Below are 13613 nucleotides of genomic sequence, written 5' to 3'. Positions count from 1 at the left end.
AAACGTGTCTTGCCTGCTTCTCGGACGTATCGATAAGTTTCGCGCAAAACTGCAATTAATAACCGGTAAGGGAGCTTCTTATCTGGAGCGTTGGGCAGAGGGAATGGATGTTAGGCGTCAAGGTACGAAAATACACGTGTCAGTGAATTCCGTGACGCACGATCCAGCCATTTATCGCAGAAATCAACGATCCAACGCAATTCTGCTGGCGCGATGTTCAGTGTTGCCTGACGGAAATTGAGGGGTCAGCTGCGAGGAGGGTAAAAAACCTCGGTTTTTGGTTGCTTCTGACGGCGTAAGTTCTCGTCCAGTGCCGATCTCACGCTTTATTTCCCCTCGCAGAACGAAGTGCCGAAGTACGTCTGAATTTTAAGTTCTCCGACATTAGGAAGGAAATTCACTTTCTTCATAAGCCGCGAGACTGTCAATTTCCAGGCGACAGCAAATTTATTTGACGGTTCAAGTGAGATTGCTTCGAAAACAGGAGGAATCTGGGTTTCCTCGAGAAACCTTTATCAGAGATTTTACACAGTGGTCTTACACCGTTAGTCGAGCAACGACAAGTGGCTAGCTTCTTACGCGACCCTGTTGTCACTATTAAACAACTTGCCACAGGTGAACTAAGTAACCTACACTTCCGACAAACTATTACGCGATCATTTTCCCTGCAAATTACCATCAGACTCCGGCATTATCCGTCACTATTACGGTGTCCAAGATTATGAGCGGCGTTATCACGAAGACGGAATTGATTAGGTACTGAGCGTTCGAGCTGTTCCCGAAACTGCTGCCGCGCACAATCATTTGGTTCTCGTAACACGTGCACCGGCAAGTGTTCTCTAACAATCCTCTCGGAGAACAGTGCTCGCTGGATGAGCTTTGCCGCGTTTTGGATTTGTATAAATTTTAGGGGGAATAGAAAATGTATGCCGTCCGACTACGCGAAACGGTTCCCCGCCGATGGAGTTTCATTCATTCTCTAACGCGGGTAATGCGAAACGGAAAGAGAATGGAAGACCATTTTCCGGCGTGGCCCGTTCGAAAATCAAATTGAACAATCGAATACCGGCCAGGTACCGAATGATTCTCTTTTCTATCGCGGCATCCCGACACCCCGTCGGGTGTATATATTCAGGCTCTCATTAACTGCATAATTAACCTTCTCTCGCGTCGCAGCGTAGCGCATTAGATCGAATTGTGGGGGGTAATCGGGTGGCTCAATGGCGGCGTTCCCTCACACACGAGCAGCGGCACAACGAGGCACCTATCCCTCGTGTGTGCGCGTCGGTGTGGCATCGGCCCGGTGCTAACCAACAGCCTAATAACCTCGCCTTGCCTCGTGATTGACGCGCCTGTACCGGCTAATTATCAACAACAATCAATAATGGCCCCCGAGAGTGCCAACACCGTCGTCCTCCTTCGCTTCGGGGCCCACCTTTCGCCCCCTCCCGGTGTATCCGTGCTACCAGAGGGAGCTGCGCACCCTTCTTCCCCGAGGCTGTAACCTCGCCGAGCGATCCAACCCGAGAGAGGAACTCCTGTTTTAGGAGATGACGATAGAGGATGATCTTGGGATCCAAAGGGAGAATGGAGCGTTGAAAGGGAAGCGGATGGCGAGGCAAGGGATGAGAATTTCCTTATCGAATTTCAGTGCGGTGCTTGTTTCTAACAATTCTATTTAGTTTGTTAAATTCATGGTACTCGGATGGAGGTCTGATTACAGGAAAGAATTCGGAGGTGGCAGGTGCTAAGTGACAATTGCAGGGGAAGGGAAAAAACGTGGCAAGTTATGATGTACAGGAACAGTGTATGTTTGTAAAATTTCACAGACGTCCACTCCTAAAAAGAAGCGCAGACTATTCTCCTGCCATCCTCGATTCTCGATGCCCATGGAATCGCAAGCGTTCAGAACGAGATTAACGGGGGTATATTATATAGACATGCAAGGATACGGGAGGTTTATAGAGGCGTGTATAGAATGTCTGCATAACTGGGATGCGGAAATGTGTGTGTGTTAGTACGTCTGCGCAATAATTGGTTTCGGTCGGACAGAGTAACCATCGTGATTAAATTCTACGAGGCAGGTGCAGAGTGGTGGTGCGCCGTCGCTGTTACTCCTTGCTCGTTCCGTTATATCGAGACACCCTGTGGATCTTTCCGAGTGGCTCCGGTTTTCGTGGATCAAAGGCAACGCCGTTGTCGCCGAACGCAAAGGAAGAATGGTCTACAAAGTCATCCGCGACCGAGGTAGTGCGCACGGTGAAAAAATCTGTTTAAGTGAAATCTTTTCATTGCGAAAATCAGGTGGGAACGGATCCGGAAATGGACTGAAGAAATTGAACGTTGTATATATCCAAAGCCAAGCGAGAATTCGAAATCCCGAAGAACTTTTTATCGAATACGAAGGACCGTGGCAACAACCCAGACAAATACATTAGCACGACTTCATTATCCTCCTTAATCGATCCTTTGACTCGATTAACGCCCCGAGGAAGAATCGAAAGGCGCTCGTGGCGTTCGAAAATTTATCAACGATCAGTGTTGGCCCCATTAGAGCCGATGCCCGATTCAGAGGGCCACGATTCCTCTTCGAACCGCTCCGTCCATTATACTATCTTCCCGTGTCAATCTCTTAAGTAGCTGGAATGGACTAGGACCGCTTTACAACGGCGCGATACCGATCTTCCTTCTCTCATGGACGCGGAATACCGATGAAGCGCGATTGTTTTCCCGAAATCGAGACGAATCGCTTCAGTTACGAAGACGATCTTCGCCGGCTTCCTAATTGAATTCTCCCCGCGAGAGGATCATTTAATGAAACCACTTGTTTCGTTAAGCATTAATGTATTGCCGCGCGTATATTCGACTGTCGCCACTGGTCCAATTCAATTCCACGTCTCTCCTCAGCCTTCTAGATTTGTACAGGGATCGGAGAGCCCGATTGGTTCCCCGAAAGTCGAGAACGCGGACTTCGGTTATTCGATCGACGGCGGACTAATGAATCCGTCACGGGCGGCTTGACAGAGGGGGACACGTCCTGAAAGAGTCATACCGTAAATCAACCGTGTCGAGATGGACGCGTGAGCCTCTCGACACTCGCTGATTAAATAATACTTATCGCTGACAATTTGCCAGCTCCCGCAAACCGAACGGAATTGAATCGTCGATCAACGATCCGGTATAAATAACAGCTCCCCGTCGCGGCAGCGTTTCTTTTTCCCGTAAAGAGGATCCTTCTATCCGAGCCACTCCCCCCCTCGCTCTCCACCTTGTAAATTCCTGCTCCTCCACCCCTTTCAACGTTGTTCGATGTCGCTTCGTCGTTTATACTTAAGCACGGCTGTCGATTCGAAATCTAATTTCCTTGATCGGCGTGGGAGGACAGGGTGAGACGAGGAAAGGCAAAACGAGAGGAGGAAATAAGAGAAAGAAGATGGTAGCCGTCACACAGAGGGCTTAGCTCGCCGACCAAAGAGGATTACAGAATTTGTCTTCTCGTGGACCGTCACCGTTGCGCCTCTCTCTCCCTCTCTCTCCCTCTTTCTTTCTCTTCCACTCGTTTTCTCTGATCTTTATTTTCTCCTGTCCATGGGCTCCTTTCCTCCTCCTCCTCCTCCTGGCTCCCCTTTCTCTCTTTCTCCGGTTTTTATCTCCGGAACGAAACGCAATGGCCACTTTGCGCGGCACAAAGTTTCGACGGAAATTTCTTCGTAAAAGCCACTGTCACCTGTCCCGCTCTTTAATCCGACGCACTTATCGATCAACGAAAAGTGTTTCCAACCCCCGCGGCGCCATTCCTCCTTCACCACCTAGCCACACCAGTTTAACCAATGTTTCTATTATTTACTCGAGCTGCAAGTCTTTGCACCACTCGGTCCATCACTGACCACCTTCCCACCCCTTCAAGCGCGCAGCACTTCGGAATGGGATACTACCGAATTGACGCACTGTGTTTAGTAGCGAAACACTGCGCTCTCCAGCGATATAAATATCCATCCCTCGACAAGATGCGACGACGCGTGGGACACCAGAAAGAGAAACGAGACCTGCAGGCTGGGCACTGCAAAGTACCATCGGGACACGACAGGCTTTCAGTGGCGATACTTATTATAAAGGTTGTACTGCCGCCTCGAAAGAGTTACATATTTTACAGGGAGGGAGTCGAGGAATAAGGGGACATTATTTTTATTTCGAAGCAAAAGATTAACGCAGACTTACGGGAGACCGGTGCGCGGCACGATGCTAGCTGGTGGCGAGTCGGAGCGGAGCTGATCGGATAACGATTTTTCCTGGTGCTGGCCGGCGTTCAGTAATTCAAGCAATGAATTTTATTTCTCGTCGAGCCCAGGAAATCGAGAAAATAACTGGGGATACGTGAAGAAATTGGAAGGGAGACAGAAAGAGAGAGGAGGAGCGGCTAGAACGCGGTCTCTTGATTCTCGATTGGTAAGAGGAGAGTATCAGGTTCGTCGATTATTCGCGTACCAGGTATCGAATTATTAAATTGTCAAAGCGGTGGCGAGAACGCGAACGAGGCAAGAGAGAGAGAGAGAGAGAGAGGGAGGGAGGGAGAGAGAGAGAGAGAGAGAGAGAGAGAGAGAGAGAGAGAGAGAGAGAGCGTGCAACGTGTCTTAAGAACGCTCGGCGAAAGGCTCTTAAGCTGTCATCAAGTTCTTGCAACAGGGGAGGGATAAAATTTCCTTCTAAACGGGTCAACGTACTCGGTAATCATCTCGAGGCGCGTTAATTGAAACGATACCGAACTTAGAACACACCTAATCGAGTCAAACGAATTGCTACGAAGGGAGTTAAATGAGCGAAACGTGCAGTTCTCACGAAAATCTCGCAGACACAACATATATTCACAGCCTACGTGTTTTCTTCAAGAGCTAGCTCGGTTTAATGACCATGTATATGATTTAATTATTCCTTGGGCCCGCTAGAAGTAGAACTGAGGCTTTTTTCCAGCGATTTGCCGAGCCAGGATATTTGTTTGCGTTCATTCCCGAGGGATTAAAATTCGCGGCTGCTCGGTGCCTTCGTTATAATAGTAATCAACGCGGCTGCCCCTCGTTATCGTTACTACTTAATAATTTAATTGTTCGGTGGCGTGCAGCCTTTATTGGGAAATCTCTGGGCTGCATCGTGCGACGGTCGATCGCCGTTGTGTGCGTCCGTTCGCGAACGCGCGCCCCGTGTTTTATAAACGTGTTCAGAAAGAAGCCGCGAAAGTGCCTCGGCGAAATTAATTTCGGACAGAGCCACTGTATATCGTGAGTCAACGATTCGCTATCCCATCGGGTAACCCGTTAAACTGTGAAACAAGAAGAAGCACATTCAACCCCGCAGAAAGCAGCGGCTCGCCGCCCTCGAAAGGGTGAAGGAACTCTCAGAAATCTGTTGGCTATCGTTGATAAGACTCTGCCCCGAAAGGCATGCAGCCTCTGCAAGAAATCGAATGGAATATTACGCGATCGTCCACTGGGTGTTCTCGTAAGCAGGCCTCGAAGGCAGACCGGAACCAGAGCGCGCCACGCAATAAAACACCCCCGCCGTGCACAATGTACCTACTAATAATTTAATTGTTCCCAAGCATGCGAGGCTTATTACAATCTCTCCATCGTCGTCGTGCAAGCGCACGAACACGAATTCTCCTGTATATTGAACACGAATTTCTAAAAGAGTCAACCTGATCCCTCGCGCGCAGACCATAAGAATGTTCCGTTCTAACGACCCGACTGATCCCTAATCTGCGCGCAAATCGCTTGGTACCCTGCCACGAGCGTTTCTGCTTCCTCTACCTGCGTCATTCCCTGCATCCACCCCCGCTTCACCGAGGCTGTCTGTCTCCGTATCGTCGCCCGACGATGTGTCTCATTGGACACGTCTGTGCACAGAGCCCTATCCACCTCGCGCCATTATCGATCACGGAGAGTTTCGATGTAGGAGAGTGGCGAAATAGCTTCCCCGACGCCCGGTGTACGATTGATCGGCGACACCTGTGCGCCAATTACCACTCGTAAGCTTTGATCCAACGGTAATTCGGTTAAATCGGCGCGCCTCTCGCTCGTTCCAGCGATCGGCTCCGTCCCTGTCTTCGACTGGTGCACGTCCATTGGTCCCTTCCACGCGGAAGAAACAGCAGAATTTCGCAGGCGTGCGCGGAAATCGAACGGTGACGCGACTCTGCAACCCTCCGCGGCAACTGTTGGAATCGATCAAGTCCCTGCGCGAAAGGGGTTGGATCGTCTGACGACGGGAAAGTCTACCGCTAGATAGGGTCCGTTGATATAATTTAGAAGAGCTTTCACCAAGAAAGCTGTGGAAATCCATCGCATACTTGGTTAAGGCGATTTTCTGGAGTTTTGGGCCACATTATTGGGTACTCGGTATTTTTACCCCCGAAATAAGTGCCAACGAAAGTGCACGTAATTCGCATTGCGGCTACTCTGTCAATTTCTCGCGACAGTGACGAGATTATCTCGACTTTCGTAAACAGAAAATCGATCCCTCTAGTACGTGGATTCGAACCAGGGCAGTAGCTCCTGTATTCGAAGACTTTGAACTCAAGCTTCCAGTAAGGGCGTGCCATTTTTCAGTGATCCTCTAGCTTCTCGAAGATATCTGCGTTTCGAAATTCCAGATTAGAAATCGATAGCTATTCCCCGATGTCAATCAATGTACCTACCCTATATTCGTTGTGAACGGTCGGAACCGCTTTATCTTCGAAGTAAAACATTCCACGCATAGGCTCATTATCGGTTTAAATATCGCGTCATTTTATTACTCACGGTTCGATAATTGGGATACTTGTTACCCCGTTTTATTTCACAAGGGGGAATCGATCGCGAGTGACTCGTACAGCCGATTAATCCGATGCAGTCGACTCGTTTCGAGTTCCGTCGATCAAGCCCGAACGTCGGTTAGCGAGACTCGAAAAGCAATCGAAAAACGAGCTATCCTGGCAATAAATGGGTATGAAATTACACGTAATTGCCCGCGCCCCCTTCTCCCCGCGCTATATTGCTGTTGTCACGCGATCGAAATTACTCTCCCTAACAAAGCACTTTTACCTGCGGCGTTCCAGAGCGCCGCGACGCCGTTACCTCTGCCCCGACCGCTTTAATTCCGCCGTTCCTTTCAATAGGAACACCGTTTCCCCCTGTTAACTATTCAGTTTTACGTTGTTACGCTGCTTTTGTTGCGCGAACATATATTTCATCCGTTCAGTCCCGTTCTTCGCCGGTCAATGATACCACGTTTGTTGTCACTAATATTTCTAAGTGGATGGTCGTCGATCACTCGTGCGAAGTATATCAGTAGCAACCGTCGATTGTTCTCTCTGTCAGAAATCGCTCAACTTGGAAACAATGAGATATTTCTATTGAACTGAAGTCGCGGCCCATTCTCTATAACTTGGTAACGTCTTGCAAGTTATAGTTTCTTGTCAGATGGAATCCATTTCTCGCGTTGGAAATTCAGGCTTCGGGGTGGTACAGTGGAGACGGGGACGATTATCCCGCTGCAGCGTTTACTTGCTCAAAGGCACTCGATTAATCGTCCCGATTCGTCGCCACGGCGCACTCTAATTACGCGGAGATCCGTGAAGGCCGCGTGTGATTAATCGGGAGCGTGCTGGGGAGCAGTTAGCGCCGTGCTGGCCGGAAAATCAGAAAGGATAATCGTGCGAATTACGAAGGAATTGATGCAATTACGGGCGGGCGTTATCGTCGCATTAAGGAAAGTTATTCGTTCGTCCCGCGGCTCATTATGCAGCGAGGAATTAATGAAATTTGAAAGTGCATTAATCTTGGGCGCGCCACCGTACGAGGTAAGATTGATTGCGGCACGCTTCACGCTCCTCCCGTGCCCCTTTCCATTTTTCCTCCTATCGAGCCGATTTATCTCAGCGACGTGTCGTTTCGAATTAAAACCTCACGCGGGGAACTTATCGAGCGCTCCTCCGTGGAGCTCGCTCGGCGAACTAGGAGCTATCCCTCTATGATGATGGCGGCTCAAGTTAAACAGACGGACATTCGTTGCCACTGTTCGACGTCAAGTGAATTAATACGTAAAAAAGACGATCGATGGTCTCGAAAAGCGCGCTACAAATGATTAATATCTTCTCTAATTGAAAATATTAACGATCGTTCCATACACGTCGGAGGCACTGAGTCGCGTGCTCCACGAGATTCGTTTGATTAAACGCACGAGGGGGTATTAAAACCGGTGGCAGCAAGCAAAATGTCGATTATATGAAAATGCAAAATGAGTCTGTTTAACGGCTGTTCGCGTTGCAGTGCCATTTTTTGTCCTTTCCGTGCCGGCGCGAATCGCACGATCGAATTGTGCAATTCGTTGGGGCAAGGGGGAGGCGTTTAAAAGTTTCTACTTCGAAATCCATTATTTTTTTTAGAAAGGAATCAGTATTCCACCGCGAAACAGCCAGAAATGGTGGAACGCAGCGTAGAATCTGAATGCACATGGACGATTCTGCGGCAGTAATAGCGGTGGTACGCGACGAAGGTGGAGGAGGAGAAGAAGGCGAGGCAGAGGAGGAAGAAGGACCACGACGAAAAAGAGGCTGAAGAAGAAAGTAGATGGGGCAAGCGCGATCCATTAGTAGACACGTCAATTCAGCTCTTAAGAAGCGGACTGACTTAAAGCCGCTTCCATCTATCTCTTTTTTCGCCCCCCTCTCTGTTCATTCCGCCGTTCTTCTCCATCATACTTATTAGCGGAGGCCGACCTTGCCTTTTACCTTTTTCTTCTTTCTCGCGTACGGTATCATAATTAATGATAATTCGATTAGCGGGACAAGACTGGCCTCTGGCTAAGCAGCCTCCGTTCCTTCTACTTATACACCATCTCCATTCTTCCTTTCTTCCCTTTTCTTTCTCATTCACCGCTTCTCGATTTCTCCTTTCAATTTCCTCGTCACGGAGATGAACCGCGAAGGTTTCCTCAATTGTCCGGGAGCTCGAAGGGTTAAGTGGTTCAATTACTCTTCGTCCTCGGGGAAGACATGGCTGATCTCGTACCACTTTGTTTCTCAGATTTTCCCTCCACGCCACCATTTGACGGTGGTATAATTCCCCGTGGAAATCGAGCTCCTCGCCTTATCCAATTGTGCATCTTTCCTCTATTGTAAGTATACTGCAATCGAATTGAAACAAATGGAACTCGGCGTGGAATAATTGCTACTTGTGCAGCCATGAGAGTTTTACTCCGGAATAAAAGTCCTCCACCCACGTAATTGTAGCTTGAAACAGCAGAAGAGAATTAGCAGGATCGCGTGCAATGCTCCTTGCGCGAACAGATTTGTACTGGATATCCAGGACGTGCATACAAAGTGTCAGAAAATTCAGAACGGAAGCCGATGATGTTTAACCAGCAACCAAGATGTAGCATCCTGTGAAGTTGCTCTTTTCGCGACTTCCTCCGCGCGGCTCGCCGGTACTGTACAGCTGCTAATCGAGCTTCCGTGCCGTTTATTCACCTGGATGTCGATCCCGTCGCCTCGTTTCTGATTTCTAATTCGACGACGGTCGTGTTTCTTACGCCTCGCCGTCTTCCGCCTTCGCTGACCTTAACAGAACCCCTTAACGATGGCTGGCGGACTTAGTTGGCACCGAGGCGCATCCAAACGACAGATAGCCGGCCAATCACGTTATCGCGGCGCATTAATCAGCCCGGTAGAAAGAAGATGAGCGAAATCAGAGAGTCATCGGTGACGAGTCTCTCGTGTGCGCGCGCGAAGAAGTCGATCCAACGGATCTCCGGGTGGACAAAATCGATCGGGACAGTGACAAACGGTAAGTGCATTATGCAAAAACGCTTTGGTTATCGATCACCGACACCGGCCGCGACCAACGAGATTACACGGGGGCTTAATATCGCAAACAGAGGATTGGAGCGGACCTTAACTGGAGGAGGCGTCGTAACACGCTAATTCCCGTCGTCGAAACGTTTGCCCCATCGTCGGGCCTCTCTCCACGCGGGTCCTTATTCGTTGATAAATCTTTCTCGTCGCGCGGCAGCCGCAACGGCCCCCCCGATAATACGGCAGCAGCGGGGCAGGGGCCAGAGGCCAGCGCTCGTTCAAAATTGTTTTGTCGATTCTCACCCCTCCGCCGAAAGTGTTGTCGCGTCGATAGCGGTGTGCGACCGCGTGCAGCCGATACAGCAAGAGTGACATTATAAACGACAGTCGGTGGCCAGAGCGTTTTCGCGAGACGACGACACGGCATCGGCGACGACGACGACGACAACGGTCCGCTCGCCGAAATTGGAATTATCGGATATACGTTTGGACGGGCCGATACAGGAGTCTGGTTTCCGTTTTCCATCGTCTCTGGACGACTAATTAGCGGCCGTGCGCCAGTAGCATGCCACCGCCACATGGGCAACCAGATCGACGCGATACTAACGATTTTTCAATTATGCTTTAACGTGGCCTGCTCCACGAGCGTCCTCTGCAAACACTGCCGGGACAACGGTGCAACGCTGGCGTCAGGAGTTTCAGTCAAGAGAGACAAGAGCGATGGGGATGAAATTGGCAGGGCTTCGACGAGTACTCTACGACCGATTAATGGTCTGCATTCACTGCCATGAACGATTTACTAATGATACGCTGGCACGGTTCATTCATCTAGCCTAATCGCCACACGGTGTTGCAAAGGAAACGAGATAACGCGTAGAAGAAGTTACTTAGATGTCAAGGTGATTAGGTATAACGTGGGATTGGTTTTGTAGAGCTTGTTCGAGCTAATGGTAAATTGTAAAGTGGGTAATCTTTTCTAATGCGATAATGACGACACTGAGCGTTCGAAGAGGATGAAGTGCTTAGCGGAACGTAGGTGCTCTGTTTGATAAGTGTCTATTCGAATTCTCTTATTGGATCTCGATGTTTGCATGCTCGACGCGGGGACGATTTACGAGACTGCCCGAAAGCGGTGTGCCATATTAGGTTGCGTAGAGAAAAAAGAACGGAGACATAAAACTGGAGGTACAGCCCGAAGCAGCTAACGGGACGAAAATGCATTCTGGAAAATTTCAGCTCTGATTCGTGATTTCTAACGTTGATCTCTAGCAAAAACTACCGATCGCGCTAATGCACTCTGGTAATTAACGTCGCGCAAGATACATTAAGTCTTCCGCGACGGAATTATCTCGACCGTCATCTAAATTCGCATAACCGGAGTATTATTAATTGCCTCGATCGGAACGCTGCAGTCACGCACACGGGAAAAGCAATTTATTTGCCGCAGTAATTACGGGAGACGTATTGAAACAATTGTGATATTACTCTAACCGCCTACAATCGCTCTAAATATCTGATGATAAAATTCAATCGAAGCGAATGGCAAAACCTTTCAGCCACGTTCCTCTATGTAATATAATAATCCCATGATATTTCTGGTTCAGTGAAAACTTGTTCGGCGGATCAGCCTGTGTTTACGATCACCACAAAATTGCATGCAAACGTTGCAGGTCAGAAATTGATACAGAAGTCCGATCAATGTTCATTAGGTGGAGCGCGGTTATACCCAAGTCTGGATTGGAGCGGGGGATAATAGCGAAACCAGTAATTGGATGAAATGATTGATCGGAGCTGCTTTGTTAATAAGTCTCCGAGGGTAACTTGAGCCGTTTTGGGATTTGGGATCCAGTGTCCTGGATCTAGTGCAGGGGTAGCGAGGGAAACGCTCCAGATTCGTGCGGTATCGGCTCCATGCGTGTCCGTCGGATACAACACGCGACGTGTTCGGTATTCTTCGACTGTGTCGTCGAAATCAGCCCTTCCACGGTGATTTTTGAAGGTGGACGTACTTAGGACCAAGCTAGCATGAGTTGACACGTGTATACATTAAGTTTAACTCTAGTTTTACATGCCACAGTACGTCCTTTACAGCTTTATAATATAGTTTAGGAGACAACGGGCGTAGAGATAACAAAAGGGCACTTAAAACGCTCACTTAAAACAGCAGTCTTTACTACTGATTAATGTATCTGCTAAAGACAAGTGTACACTAAATTCGGGGTACTTTCCAAAAGAGCGTAGATCACACAAGGTTTCGTGTCTGTTAACTGATTCTAAGTGTTCAAGTGGCTGTGTTTTCTAGCGCAAGAGTATCTTGAAAGGAATCTTGTACTTTGATCGATACCTGGAGATAAACATCGTTTACTCCTTACTCCAACAAAACTACCGCATGATACATTAAAACAGAAGTGGAAAACGAGTCTGTGAAAGAATGGAGGGAGTGAATTCAAGAAGCAAACGTTACCAGTGTTCTCCTGGGTGTCCCGGGTGTTATCCTCCATTTCCTGGTGGCTCCTTTTGTTGTTGGCAAGCCCGAGGATAGCGTCGATGCTGTGCCTCGGTGTACTGCTCGCTGGCTTCGGCAGGACGATGTCCTGGCTGTTCTGAGAGGCTGTGTCGACGAGCTGCTGCGAATCCATCCTCGAAAAACCAAACGTCCGACCTCTGATCAGCTGCTGCTTAGGTCACTGGCGTCGCTGACGAAGGGATCTCACGACCGACCCCTCGTGAACACACTAATGTTCGACCGAGCCGCGAAATGACTGACCATAACACGTGTTTTCTACTGCAAAGTGCATTTTGAGAGACGCCACGGTACCGCGCGACGGAATACAGAATCGCCGCTCGAAAGTCTCCCTTAAAAGCACTGGAATTGTCGCGGATGCCTCGTTGCCTCGGTACCACTCGATTAGTTCCTCTCCGCGGAGTCCTTCCAGCTTATCTAATTGTTTAATGAACGACAGTCTTCACGCGCAGATGCACACGATTCTGACAGCGATACCATCGGTTCGGGGCGCGTCTCATGGCTGATCCTTGGCGCACAATAACACTGATCATCAAAGTCTTAGGTCCTCGATGATGCCTAGTCCCTTCGACACTGTACGATGAGAAGTTCCTCTTCTTATCTCGCTGGATGCTCGAATCAGACAGTCTCAGGAATAGAACTTGAATGATACTCGTGCATCAGGCGTCTCCTTTCCTCAATCCTGAACATACTTCGACTTCAGCTGCCCCAGACGATCTGCCTTGGAATCTATCCACTCGGAATCCCTGCGGCTCGATCTACATAGTCGTCGGATCATCTAGCCGGCCGATAAATCAATGCTCCGTCCCAGTGTCCAGTTGGAATCGCTGCTGAAGGCACCGCGAGCCCAAAAAGAAGTAAAACAGTGGCGGGCTAGGGTCGAAGCTGTTGTGCGTGCGTCGTGCCAACGAGGACTACTCAGCTAGCAGTCGGACGGGGTGGCCTTTGTTGTAGCTGCACACAACTATACTCGTCCAAGACACTCGGCCAGAAAGAGGTGGTCCAGGAGTTGTTGGGCGAGGCGTGGCCCGGCTCCGCGAATCCGCTTCGCTGTTCGTTGGATTTCGAGCCAATCGGGACCGGGATCCAAGAACATGGCGAGACAGTGGTGCTCAAACGGCAGGAGAGAACGATTCTACCCTCCCTTGCGGTATCTAGGTGGGGTTAATTCGCAGGGGTAGAGGAGGTGGACTTTTCGTCGGGCTTCTGTGACACCGCACGCGCACAAGTTCAGCCCCTGATCGTCCACACGCTCCACCGGTGGCT

The 13613-nt window shown here is 49.4% G+C and overlaps 1 protein-coding gene across 1 annotated transcript in view; it reads right to left on the bottom strand.

Annotated features, from left to right (window-relative positions):
- LOC143369079 (retinal homeobox protein Rx1) overlaps positions 1 to 13234 on the bottom strand; it is a 36321-nt gene extending 23087 nt beyond the window's left edge. The window contains exon 1 of the mRNA XM_076812518.1: positions 12288 to 13234. Within this exon, the coding sequence (XP_076668633.1) occupies positions 12288 to 12462 (175 nt within the window). The 5' untranslated portion in view covers positions 12463 to 13234. The remainder of the gene's footprint in view (positions 1 to 12287) is intronic.
- Between the last annotated feature and the right edge of the window lie 379 nt (positions 13235 to 13613).

Source organism: Andrena cerasifolii, chromosome 5 (genome assembly GCF_050908995.1).
Source record: "Andrena cerasifolii isolate SP2316 chromosome 5, iyAndCera1_principal, whole genome shotgun sequence".
Classification (NCBI taxonomy): Eukaryota; Metazoa; Arthropoda; class Insecta; order Hymenoptera; family Andrenidae; genus Andrena; species Andrena cerasifolii.
The sequence above is the reverse complement of the archived record's forward strand: the minus strand, read 5'-3'. Positions and strand labels throughout refer to the sequence as shown.